The sequence below is a fragment of the Myodes glareolus genome, chromosome 6 (genome assembly GCF_982192425.1).
Source record: "Myodes glareolus chromosome 6, mMyoGla1.1, whole genome shotgun sequence".
Taxonomy (NCBI): Eukaryota; Metazoa; Chordata; class Mammalia; order Rodentia; family Cricetidae; genus Myodes; species Myodes glareolus.
In genome coordinates, this window is record NC_142031.1 from 51,044,237 (window position 1) to 51,058,375 (window position 14,139).

General features: G+C 39.2%; 1 protein-coding gene and 1 long non-coding RNA gene across 6 annotated transcripts in view; one reads left to right on the forward strand and one right to left on the reverse strand.

The window, feature by feature from the left end:
* Positions 1-14,139, forward strand: part of Sntg2 (syntrophin gamma 2) — a 204,355-nt gene that overhangs the window by 132,753 nt on the left and 57,463 nt on the right. For all 5 annotated transcript variants that reach the window (XM_085690810.2, XM_085690809.2, XM_048439847.3 and 2 more), the window contains one exon: positions 13,198-13,317. In XM_085690810.2, coding sequence (XP_085546936.2) covers positions 13,198-13,317 — 120 coding nt within the window. The remainder of the gene's footprint in view (positions 1-13,197; positions 13,318-14,139) is intronic.
* LOC146894249 (uncharacterized) lies at positions 94-3,186 on the reverse strand. Its single transcript, XR_015002309.2, has 2 exons — positions 3,075-3,186; positions 94-630 (listed from the first exon to the last, which is right to left on the reverse strand). It is a non-coding gene; the product is annotated as an uncharacterized LOC146894249 (long non-coding RNA).

Here is a 14,139-nt window from a genome sequence, read left to right on the forward strand (position 1 = left end):
CAAATCCCCAAAGTGGACGCTTCCTTTTGTGAAATTTAGATAGGAAAATGCTAGTGAGAATCAAACTGAATTCGGCAGACTCTGACCCACATGTGAACTCAATGCTTTTTATTTATTAAGAAACACATTGGGGGACTGTTGTGATTGCCCGTGTTTCTTGAGATAAATGTGGTCTATGGACTGTATCCAGTAGAAAATGTGAGTTGAGCAGGTGTTTAGAGAGGACTGTGTGAGCCCAGAGGGGATTTAGGGTGGAGAAAGGCCTGTGTGACTTGGGATCATGTTGTCAGGTGACACTGTTGACTCAACAGCGTAGTTCTCATCTCGAAGGGAATAAGAGAGTTTGCTCTGGAATCAAATTTCAGTAACCGTGGCAGGAAGCCTAGGTAAAGCTTCTTCCAAAATACCGTATTCCAGTGTGGTAACAGTCTCTTGAAGTTTCTATGGTAACAGAACAAAGAAATTCATAGATAAAGGCACTTTCCAAATATGGTGATGGAACATCATGTAGGTTGTGTCTGGCAAAATCGGGAAATCTCTTCTGACGGTTCCACATCCTGTCCGGTGGTGTTCTCAGCTTGGGAGCTGGTGGCAGCTCGTGGTCTGTTAATCAATCCTGAAAGAATTTACCTGAGAGTCACAAGGATAATAGGTCAGACATGGAGGAAGTTGTGAGTGGTTATTAAGGGAGCTAAAGAGAGATTAGGCTGATTTGGCTCTGGATCTGCAGCATCCCTACTCTAACGACCAAATCATTCTTGTTGAGTTCTCAGTCCTCATCACAGAGGTGGGATTCAGTTGACGACATCCATATCTGTAAGCTGCTAGGGATCCCAGAAGGTGCTGACCCAACACGTGTAACGTCCATGGGTAGAGAGGGAGGGGGAGACTCTGATCAGGATGTAAAGTAAATGGAAAAAAATCATAATAAAAAATAATCCAAATCCAAGGCAAAGATACCCAGAAGAACACTTCTCTGTCAATTAAATGTTGACTGAGAAAACAAGAAAATCACTCGGTGCTTCAACTGGACTTGTTAGCCAGCATTTCTACACTGGAAAAGAAGCAATTCCTAAATATAACTCTTCTAAATATAAGTTATTGCTTTCAATATTTTATAAATTAATCATCAGCTATTTGTGTTTTACATAGCTTAATGAGGGGTTAGCTATTTTATGAGTAATACTTCTATAAACATCTTCAAACAAGAATAGCATCCATTCTATATTTTCCCACACTAAAATATTATATTCCTACTGAACTTCACAGTTTGAGGATAAATTTTTTACCAATTTTTCCACTAAGACACCTCCACTTGGTTCACACATAAACATTTTCTCATTTTGTTTGTCATTGGTGGGATGTCCAACTGAATTTGTATTGTCCATTTCCACAAATGATTTACTGCTTTTGAAACTGAACTCTTCCAGCCACTCAGAAACTCTGAAACATCTCCAAGACTCTGTGCTTGAAGAGCTAACCCTTCACAGATGGCAAGGAGTGATGTGGTCCTTGTCCTTGGCTCCTCCAGATGATCTGGTGGGGACCACAGGGCTCTGCTGCCTGCTGGGGTGGGGTCTCTGTGACCACAGGACAGGTCATTCCAGATAAACAAAGTGGAAACATCAAGTCTTCTGAAAGGGGAGAGGTTAGTGGTTCCTAGCGTGCCACTGGAGAGCCATGTCTCTAGGACATGAATCCGACCCACTTCAGAGGATGGGGGATTGCAGGCTCTCCCCTATCCATCACTAATTAAGAAAATGCCCGATAGGCTTGCCTAACGCTGACCTTATGGAGGAATTTTTAAAATTAATGTTCCCTCCTCTCAGATGATTTTAGCACATGTCAAATTGATGCAAAACTATCCAGCATGGCATCTAACAATTGCTAAAATTGAAATAAAAAGAAAAGGGAATGTAAAGGCTAATTAAAAAATTACAGGGCATAGAATTTTACGCTCAGCATTTAACCGGCAAGTTGCTCAAACTGTTGTTGCTCAAACTGTCACTCAAACTGGAGCAATCTTGTCTACAACAAAGACCAAGCTGACCTGAGGAGACGGCTCCGTTTGTAACATACTGTGCTTGTCTTGAAAGCATAAAGACCTGAGTTTAGTTCCCAGAACCCATATTTAAAAGAAGGGGGAAAAAGTCAAGTGTGTTGGTGTATGTTTGTAAGTCTAGCACTAAGGAGACAAAGATGGAAAGGCCTCTGTAGCTCGCTGGCCAGCCAGTAAAGTCTTCTTAGTGAATTCCAGACCAACAAGAGGCCCTTTTTCAAAAACAAAACAAAAAAGACAAAAAAAAACCCTGAGGAATGACAGCCATTATTGACCTCTGACAGGCACGTGTGTGTGCGCGTAACACACACACACACGCACACACACACACACACACACACACACAAATGTGCACATAGCCAACCTAAATCTAATGACAATAGCACAGACTGAGAACTCTTTTAGGAAAACCAGGGTGTGTTCACCTAGTAAAACTGCAAACAGTTTAATTTATTTCTGAAATAAATTGCTTCTAACTTGGATTTTAATTTAGGGAAATAATGATGCCTTGATTTAATGCTCCAAGGATAATGTAAGTAGCACAGGAAACTGACTTTTCATATGGAAGAAAAAACAGATGTATAATGGCAATCTGGTATAGGTTTAACCAAGTATCTACTCTGACCCAACAAATAACAGGGCTTTCCACAGAAATAGCTCCAGAAAAGATAGATGAAAATGTGCTCCTCTGTGGAAATGGTGGAATTCTTTGTCCCCAGTTAACTGTGTCACATGATACCATCAGGTCAGTGCTCATGAAAGCGTGATATACACTGCTTACAACACGCAGCAAGTCATTAAAAAACTCATAATGTAAAAGATATGATTATATTCCTGTAGATTATTTATGAACTAGCTACATATACATAAATAAGATTCACAAGGCAGCCAATGTTATGGATAACGGCAAAGTTATAACTTTCTTCTGTGCCAACTGATGTAGGCAGACTTAAATTACACAAGGGATTTAATTAAGTTCACATCCAGCTAATTGCTAATTCGGAGGCTTCCTCACCTGAGCTGTCACCGTGGCAAGAACAGAGCTTCTCGTTCACTCCCCTGTATGGCATTCTTGTGGAATACGTGCCGAGCGTGGTATTGAACAAGTGTGGAGAGGCAACATGAGCAGGACACGGATGGAGGGAAGGGTGGAGAAGACGAGGAGAGGCAAACTCTGGCTCTACCACCTTCAGAAGTGGAGCTGGGCTCCCAGCCAGTGCCTGTCATTCTGGTGACCTGTGGCCTTCAGAGGAACTAGAATCCAAGGGTAGTTTACCCTTGTTTGAGTTCTGCTGCTGTGGGAAGGAAAAGATTGCAGCTTCTCCATTCCAGCCAGGAATCCAAAGCTGACACCTTCAGCTTTGACTCTGCCGTTCCGCTGGCAACAGTGTCTTGCTTCCTGTGCACTTCTGTTTATCCATAATCATTTACTCACCTGTGAATGTCAGCATCCTCTCTTTTTGTGGGCATGTCACATGCCTTCTCAGAGCTCATTGCTGTGTATGTGGTCATATGAAGAGAAGGAAGACAGAAGACCCTGCTGCCACCACACACATTCAGCCTAGAAGGTTGCCAAATCCTAAAGCCATTCAAGAAAGACTGACATTTCAGCAGTTTCCCCACAGGATGAATACCATCTTGCTTGTCTGCAGACACTGTGCCAGGGGCTTTTCTAAGATGTTTTAAATGCTCATGGACATCATATTATATTGTGAGTTCTAGTCCCATTTACAATAAAAGCCCAGCTCCGTTAAAACTATCCCAAGTCACATATGAAATTTTCAAAATAATAATATTGTCACTTTATCATATTACATTGACATAACTCACCTTCTTGGGCATATGAAAGACAAAGTTATGGGGAAATAGCTCTGTTGGTGAAGTGCTTTGCCTCACAAGCATTAGGACCAGAGTTTCATCCATGTAGCTTACAGGAAATAAAGTTGATATGGTGGCACATGTCCTTGTAGAGCAAAGCCAGATAGAATCCTAGGGCTTGCCGGTCAGTCAGCCTACCAGACTTGACAAGTTCTAAGCCAGTGAGACCCTGTATATCAAAAAGTCAAGTAAGCACTGCCCAACCTCTTGGAACACTGAGCAACTGGAACTAAAACCCCGACTCCACCTCAAGGAGTGACCATCTGAACCTTGACCCTACTAGCACCTGGAGGAGTGATCACTGAAGACACAGCCCCAACTACTCAATTGGAGGAAAAGAGGGGTAGACAACAAAATAAGAATATTCTCAACAACAGAAAGAGCAAAGCGGCACCCCCAAAACTGGTGACTCCACAACAGCAAGACTTGAAAATTCCAATGCAGATGAAGCAAAAGAAAATGACCTTAAAAATAGCTTTAAAAAAATTATTTAGACCTTTAAAGAGGAAATGAAAATTTTGTCAAAGAATTAGAGGGAAAGACAGACAAAAAATTGGAAGAAATCAACAAAACCCTTAAAGAAGACTAAGGAAAGGACAATCAAACAGGTAAAATAAACAAGACTCGAAAACAGAAATAGAGACAATAAGGAAAACAAAAACAGAGGGAATTCTGGAAATGAAAATTATGGGTAAATGATCATAAACCACAAATGCAAACATAAAGAGCAGAATACAAGAGATGGAAAAGAGAATCTCAGGCAATGAAGATATGATAGAGGAAATAAATTCATCAGTCAAAGAAAACATTGAATCTAGCAAAAGCTTAACATGAAATATCTAAGAAGTATGGGGCACTATGAAAAGACCAAACCTAAGAATTATAGGGTAGAAGAAGGAGAAGAACTCCAGCTCAAAAGCACAGGAAATATGTTCAACAAAATCATAGAAGGAAACTTGCCCAACCTAAAGAAGGACATGCCTATGGAAATACAAGAAGCTTACAGAACACCAAATAGACTAAACCAAAAATTAAAAAAAGTCCCCTCACTACATAATAATCACAACAATACACATGCAGAAAAAAAGAATATTAAGAGCTACAAAGAAAAAAGGTCAAGGAACATATAAAGACAGACCTATTAGAATTATACCTGACTTCTCAAAAGAAACAATGAAAGCCAAAAGATCCTAGTCAAGCATTTCACAGACATTAGGAGACCTTGGATGCCAGCCCAGACTACTATACCTAACAAAACTTTCAATCACCGTAGACAGAGAAAAAAAGTTATACCACAACAGAATGAGATTTAAACAATACCTATCCACAAATCCAGCCCTACACAAAGTAGTAGAAAGAAAACTCTAAACCAAGGAAGTAAGTTACACCTACAAAAACACAAAAAATAGATGATTTCACAGCATCAAATCCCAAACAAGGGGAAAACACATACAATAACACCACCAAGAACAAAAATTAAAATAACAGGAACTAGCAATCACTGGTTATTAATACACCTTAATAGAAATGGACTCACCTATAAAAGACACAGGCCAACAGATTAGACATGAAAGCAGATTTCCATTCTTCTGTTGCATACAAGAAACATACCAGTCTCAAAGATAAACATCACCTCAGAGTAAAGGTTTGGGAAAAACAATTTCCAGTCAAATGCACCTAAGAAACAAACTGGTGTAGCTATCCTAATAGCTAGCAGAATAGACTCTAGACTAAATCAATCAAAAGGTATAAACAAGGACATTTCATATTTGTCACAAGAAAAAATCCATCAAGAGGAAATTTCAATACTGAACATCTATGCTCCAAATACAAGGGCACCCTCACACGTAAAAGAAACATTATTAAGGCTTAAATCATACATTAAGCCACACACACTAACAGTGAGAGACTTCAGTACCCCAGACAGAAACTTAACAGAGAAATAAGGGAACTAACAGATGTTATGACTCAAATGGACTTAGCAGACATCTATAGAACATTCCACCAAAACACAAAAGAATATGCCTTCTTCTCAGCACCTCATGGAACCTTCTCAAAAACTGACCATATACTAGGTAACAAAGCAAGCCTCAACAGATACAAAAAAAATAGGAATAACCCCATGTACCTTATATTAGATCACCATGGCTTAAAGTTAGAATCCAACAGTAACACTAATTTCAGAAAGCCCACAAACACATGGAAATTGAAAAATGGTCACTTCACTTGAACCACCAATGAGTCAAGGAAGAAATAAAGAAAGAAATTAAGGACTTCCTAAAATTCAATCAAAATGACCACACAATACACCCAAACTTATGGGACACAATGAAAGCAGTGTTAGAAGGAAAGTTCATTGCACTAAATGCCTACATAAAGAAAGTAAAAAATTTCCAAACTAGAAAATTAAGAGAACACCTGAAAACTCTAGAACAAAAAGAAGTAAACACACCCAGGAGGACTAGAGGACAGAAAATAATCAAATTAAGAACTGAAATCAACAAAATAGAAAGAAAGAAATCAATGCAAAGAATCAATGAGACAAAGAATTGGTTCTTCGAGAAAAATCAACAAAATAGACAAAACCTTATCCGAACTAACCAAAAGGTAGAGAGAATTAACAAATTAACAAAATCAGAAATGAAAAGGGGGACATAACAACAGACATGGAGGAAATTGAGAGTCATCAGGTCGTACTTCGAAAACCTGTACTCCACCAAATTGGAAAACTTAAAGCAAATGAACAAGGTTCTGGATAAATATCACTTACCAAAATTAAATCGAGAGCAGATGAACAAATTAAATAAACCTATAACTGCTAAGGAAATTGATGGTCATCAAAAGTCTCTCAACCAAAAGAAGTCCAGGGCTAGATGGTTTCAGCACAGAATTCTACAAGATTTTCAATGAAAAACTAATACCATTACTCCTCAAATTGCTCTACACAATAGAAACAGAAGGAACATTGCCAAACTCTTTTTACAAGGCTACAATTACTCTGATAGCCAAACCATACAAAGATATTACTAAGAAAGAGAATTGCAGACCAATCTCACTCATGAACATCGATGCAAAAATACTCAGTAAAATACTGGCAAAACAAATTCAAGAACACATCAGAAAAATCATCCACTATGATCAAGTAGGCTTAATCCCAGAGATGCAGGGATGGTTCAACATATGAAAATCTGTCAATATAATCCACCACAGGAAAAAAAAAATGATCCTCTCATTAGATGCTGAAAAGGCCTTTGACAAAATACAACACCCCTTCATGATAAAGGTCTTGGAGAGAGCAGGGATACAAGGAACATACCTAAACATAATAAAGGCAATATACAGCAAACCATCAGCCAACATCAAATTAAATGGAGAGAAACTAAAAGTGATACCATGAAATAAGGAACAAAACAAGGCTGTCTACTCTATCAATATCTATTCAATATAATACTTGAAGTTCTAGCTAGAGTAATAAGACAACAAAAGGAGATCAAGGCGATACAAACCGGAAAAGAAGCCAAACTTTCACTATTTGCTGCTGCTGATAGCATACATAAGTGACCCAAAAAAATCTACCAGGGAACTCCTACAACTCATTAACACCTTCAGTAATGTAGCAGGGTACAAAATTAACTCACAAAAATCTGTAGCCATCCCTTATACTAAAGATAAATGGGCTGAGCAAGAAATCAGAGAAACATCACCCTTCACAATAGCCACAAATAATATACAGTATCTTAGGGTATCTCTAACCAAACAAATGAAAGACCTGTATGAAAAGAACTTTAAATCTTTGAAGAAAGAAATTGAAAGCAGCAGAAAATGGAAAGACCTCCCATGATTTTTGGTAGGTAGAATTAACATAGTAAAAATGGCAATTTTACTAAAAGCAGTCTACAGGATAGAGGCAAATCCCCATCAAAAAGCCAGCAAAATTCTTCACAGACCTTGAAAGAACAATACTCAACTTCATATGGAAAAGCAAAAAACCCAGGATAGCCAAAACAATCCTGTACAATAAAGGAACTTCCAGAAGCATCACTGTCTCTGACTTCAAATTCTACTACAGAGCTACAGTAATGAAAACAGCCTGGTATTAGAATAAAAGCAGACAGGAAGATCAATGGAATTTAATTGAAGACCCAGATATCAATCCATACACCTATTAAATCCTGATTTTTAAAAAGAAACTAAAAATATAAGATGAAAAAAGCATATTCAACAAATGGTGATGGTATAACTAGATATCAACATGTAGAAGAGTAAAAATAGATCCATATCTATCACCATGCACAAAACTCAAGTCCAAAATGATTGAATACCTCAATATAAATCCAGCCGCACTGAACCTCATAGAAAAGAAAGCAAAAATACCTTTGAATGCATGGGCACAGGAGATTACTTCCTAAATATAAAACAAGTTGCACAGATACTGATAGCAACAATTAATAAATGGGATCTCCTAAAACTGAGAAGCTTCTGTAAAGCAAAGGACATGGTCAACAAGACAAAATGGTAGCCTACTGAATGGGAAAATATCTTCACCAACCCCACATCAGACAGAGGACTGATCTCCAAAATATACAAGGAACTCAAGAAACTTGACATCAAAAAAAAAAACCCAAATAACCCAATAAAAAAATGGGATATAAACCTAAGCAGAAAACTCAACAGACAAATCTAAAATGATCAAAATATATTAAGGAAGTGCTCAACATCTTTAGCCATCAGAGAAATTCAAATCAAAACAACTCTGAGATACCATTTTTCACTTGTAAGAATGGCCAAGATCAAATACACCAATGCCAGCTTGTGCTGGAGAGGATGCAGAGTAAGGAGAACACTTCTTCATTGCTGGTGGGAGTGCAAACTTGTACAGCCTCTTTGGAAATCAGTATGGCAATTTCTCAGAAAATTAGGAAACAACCTACCTCAAGACTCAGCAATACCACTCTTGGGCTTATACCCAAAGGATGCTCAATCATACTATAAGAACATGTGCTCACCTACGTTCAAAGCAGCATTATTCATAATAGCCAGAACCTGAAAACATCCTAGATGTCTCTCAACTGAAGAATGGATAAAGAAAATGTGGTACATTTCCACAATGGAGTACTATTCAGTAGTAAAAAATTAATAACATTTTGAAATTTGCAGGCAGATGGATGGATCTAGATAAAACCATATTGAATGAGGTAACCCAGATTCAGAAAGACATATATAATACGCTCACTCATAATTCGCTTTTAGATATAAAGAAAAAAAAACAACCTACATTCCACAACCCCAGAGAACCTAAACAACAAATAGGATCCTAAGATAGGCATACATGAATCTACATAGGAACGAGAAACAGACAAGATCTCCTGAGTAAACTGGGAGTGTGGGGCTCACGGAGGAGGGTAGAAGAGGAGAGGGAAGGAAAGGAAGGGAGGAGGAAATTGTGTATTGCAATAAAAACAACAATGATAAAAGCAACAAGGAACGCAATGCCTGGAAAATGATAGCAAAGACTGTTTTCCGGACTTTACATGAATGTATGTGTACACAGATTAAATGCACCTGTGTAAAAATATGCTCTATGCATGCTTGAACATCCATACAAAATGTTTATACATATACATGCAAATTCTTGTAAATGACAAAATTACAGATTTGTATAGCAGTTTTTTGTGTTCAGTATACATCATATGGCAATTATGTTCAGCCGTGGCTGCTACTTTTCCCACCATCCCCTATCAATAGAAACCATGTCTGTCTCTCTTGTTTGTATTTTACCTGTCGGCTGACATCTTGACCTCAAGGTCAGGTCTATCATTGTGTGAGAGTGAATACTACCAAGAGTTATTTGGAAAAAAAAAAAAAAACGAAAAACTGTTGCAAGGCTGTTCTACCCCAGGCCATGGGAATTACTGATGAGCTTTCTGTTCCTGTCCAAAACTCTGGAACAAGGTCATCAGCCCCAAAGGACCCTGGGTAATGCTCACTGAAATAGTGAATAAGATATATCATGTAAAATGCCGAGAAGCCAGACATGGTGGCACACAACTTTTGTGCCAGCACTGGGGAGGCAGGAACAGATCTCATGATTTGGGGCCAACATGGGCTACATAGCAAGTACCAGGACAGCCAGGGCTGCATCGTAAGACTCTCCCTAAAAATTAGTGAAGGAAAAATGAGGGTGGGGTTGGTTGGGAACTCTGTCTTAATTTAGGGTTTATTTGTTTTTATCAGGATTTTGGTTTTTTAGGTAAATGACTTTTCTTGAAATGGGAAAATGGGGAAATGGGAAAGCTGAACTGGGGTCACTCAGATGATTCACTATAGAGTGTGTATCATATGTAAATTTAGGTAGCATGGAGTTGTTTTTTAATATGGCCAACGTCATTTACTGAACTCTCAAATTATATCAGTATTTCCGTTCTACACCTAAACCACATTCTGATTTTATAGTTTATATTTTATGGATTAAGGTTGAAACTATTTGAGTTGTAAGAAGCTTGTGTTTTATTTTATTTTAACTGCTAGGGAGTCAAACTGTAAAGAAAGCCTTACTCATTTCTTTCCCATTGTACGATGCTACATGATTACTATAAATGCTGAAAGTATGGATAGCTATTTTTTACACCTGCATAATCCCTAGTAGAGTGTAATTTAACACTGCATTTTTCTTCTTTGGGTTGTAACCCCTTTGCCTTTAATAGCTGAGCCATGTCTCCGGTATCACCACATTTTTTATTAATTAATTTTTTTTTAAAAAAAAAAAAAACCTCTTTTCCCATTTTACATACCAATTCCAGTTCCCACTCCCGCCCCACTATCCACTCTTTTCACTTTTCCCCCCAACTCCATCCCTCCATCTACTGCTGAGAGAGGGTAAGGTTTCCCATGGCGAGTCAATAAAATCTAGTGCATTGCTTTGAGGCAGGACCAAGGACCTCCCTGCTATATCTGGATTGAGTAAGGTATCCTGCCAAAGAGAATGGGTTCCAAAATACTAGTGCAAGCAATAAGGATAAATTCTGGTCTCATTGCAGGCCCACAGTTTACCCCAGACACACAACTGTCACCCACATTCAGAGGGCCTAGTTTGGTCCTATCCTCCCACTAGCTCAGGTCAGCTGTTTCTGTGGGCATCCTCATCACGCTGTTGACCCCTTTGCTCATATTATCACCCTTCTCTCTCTTCAACTGGACTTTGGGAGCTCAGCCCAGTGCTTAACTGTGCACCTCTGCACCTGCTTCCATCAGTTGCTGGATGAAGATTCTATGATGACATTTAAGATCATCATTAATCTGATTACAGGGCAAGGCCAGTTCAGGCACCTTCTCCACAATTGCTTAGGGTCTTAGCTGGGGTCATTGTGGATTCTTGGGAATTTCTCTAGTGCCAGGTTTCTTGCTAGCTCCATAATCCCAGATATCACTTTCCTTTCTCTGTCTCTGTCTCTGTCTCTCTCTCCCTCTCCCTCTCCCTCCCTCTCTCCTTCCCCCATCTCAACTATCCTGTTCTCTTCCCTCTTCCCCTTTTTCTCCTCCTATCATCTTTCACCCTCCTTTCTCCTCCAACCTCCATGCTCCCAATTTTCTCAGGAGATCTTGCCTATTTCCCCTTTCCAGGGAAATCTATGTATGTTTCTCTTAGGGTTCGCCTTGATTCCTAGCTTCTCTGGAGTCGTGGGCTATAGGCTCATTATCCTTTGCTTTACATCTGAAATCCACTTATAAGTGAGTACATGCTATGCTCATTTTTCTGGGTCTGGGTTTCCTCACTCAAGATGATTTTTTTTCCTAGTTCCATTCATTTGCATACAAAATTCAAGATGTCTTTTTTTCTGCTGTATAGTACTTCATTGTGGAAAGGTACCACTTTTTCTTTATCCATTCTTCAGTTGAGGGGCATCTAGGTTTTTTCCAGGTTCTGACTGTTATGAATAATGCTGCTTTGAACATAGTTGAGAAGTGTCCTTGTGGTATGATTGAGCATCCTTTGGATATATGCCCCAGGGTGGTATTGCTAGATCTTGAGGTAGGTTGTTTCCTAATTTTCTGAGAAACTGCCATTCCAAAGAGGTTGTACAAGTTTGCACTCCCACCAGTAATGGATGAGTGTTCCCCTTACTCTGCATCCTTTCCAGCATAAGATATCATAGATGTTTTTGATCTTACCCATTCTGACAGGTGTAAGATGGTATCTCAGAGTCATTTTGATTTGCATTTCCCTGATAGCTAAGGGTGTTGAACATTTCCTTAAGTGTCTTTCAGCCAACATTTCCTCTGCTGAGAATTCTCTGTTTAGATCTGTACCTCGTTTTTTATTGGATTATTTGGTATTTTGATGTCTAGTTCTTGAGTTCTTTATATATTTTGGAGATTAGTCTTTTGCCTGATGTGGGGTTGGTGAAGATCTTTTCCCATTCAGTAGGCTGCCTTTTTATCTTATTGACTCTGCCCTTTGCCTTACAGAAGCTTCTCAGTTTCAGGAGGTTCCATTTATTAATTGTTCCTCTCAGTGTCTGTGCTACTGGTGTTATATTTAGGAGGTGGTCTCCTGTGTTCAAGGGTTCTTCTCACTTTCTCTTCTATCAGGTTTAGTGTGGTTGGACTTAATAGTCTTAAATTTGACATTTGGACTTGAGTCTCACGTATAGGGATAGATATGGATCTATTTGTATTTTTCTACATGCTGGCATCCAGTTATGTCAGTGCCATTTGTTGAAGATACTTCTTTCCACTGTATAATTTTATCTTCTTTGTCAAAAATCAGTGTTTACAGATGTGTGGATTAATATCAGGGTCTTTGATTCAATTGCATTGGTCCACCTGTCTGTTTTTATGCCAATACCGGGCTGTTTTCATTACTGTTAGTCTATAAGAAAGCTTGATGTGGGGGGTGGTCATGCCCCTGGAGTTCCTTTATTCTGCAGGATTGTTTTGGCTCTCCTGGGTCTTTTTCCATTTGGAGTATTGTTCTTCAGAGGTCTTGTAGCACCACATTTTAAAGACATACAAGGACCCCACAATTAGCTGCTGTGTAGCCTTATCCCACAAGGATCTCGGTATTCATCACAAACTCTTCTGCTTCTGTCTACTTGAGTTGGAGCTTGCAGATTCATGTAGACGTCTTTGCTCTCCCACTGTTTTCTAGATATACTAGGTTGAAGTCAAGGAACATGGTCTGTTGAGTGTGGTTAGTATTCTGCTCTTAGAACACGCTCATTAAGGCTTGGCTTTTAATTTTCCAAGGTTTCCCTCTGCAGGTGGTGCACATGGGCTGGGTCAATGAGCGGCTCCAGGGAGCTGATGACACCTCTCAGAACTTCAGATCCAAGTTCTTGGCCCTGAAGGGCTCATCAGTCTACATTTTCAGCACTCCTCCGGTAAGAATGTCTTTGCATCTGAAGCGGGAGAGTTATTCATATGCGATTGGGCCCTGGGAAGAGGCAGAGACAGGTGGCTGTCCATGGTCGCCTCCAGACCTCAGTGGTTGAAATGGGTCCTGCTTATGGATTAACCACCAGGGACTTATTTCAAACTCATAAGCGAATCCATTTCTGTCTTTCAGTTCAAACAGCCGGTGAGATACGGCTGTAGCATTTCTTTGCTTCAAACATCAGCTGGTGTGGAGGTGGGGTGCAGACAGCTCTTTGGTTGAGTTACCCGATTGAAAGCTCCAAGAGGCAGTCAAAGCAAAACACAGCGCGCCCCCCCCCCCAGATATTTCTAACTAAATGTCTAAATAATGAAATTTCCAAAGTTATCCTTTCCCACACAATTTCCAGATTTGATCAAAGCGAACAGCCTGCTTTAGTGGGACCCATCACATAACTGTAAGGATGGATACCGGTTTCTATACTTCTATTTTCTGGTTCCTACCCACACCGTACTCAGGTTGATCAAACGGGCTATAAATGTTCTGTCTAAGACCTCCTCGTTTGGACATTTTTGTATTTCATTTATTTTTGTTTATTTACTTTCACTTTCAGGATTCTGACCACTAGAATTAAAAAGTAATGAAACTTGGTTTGAAGTCTCTGAAAAGTCAGAAAGAGCCACAAAAGTAGTGAGATAAATTTCTACCATTGAGATGAGAAAAAGCAACATGAATGTTTGGGAAAAAATTATATTTTCAAAAGCACCCTTGATGGAGCTTCCCTTGGGGTGTGCATCCTGTATAAAATGGAAAGCTAACGTTGGGAAAG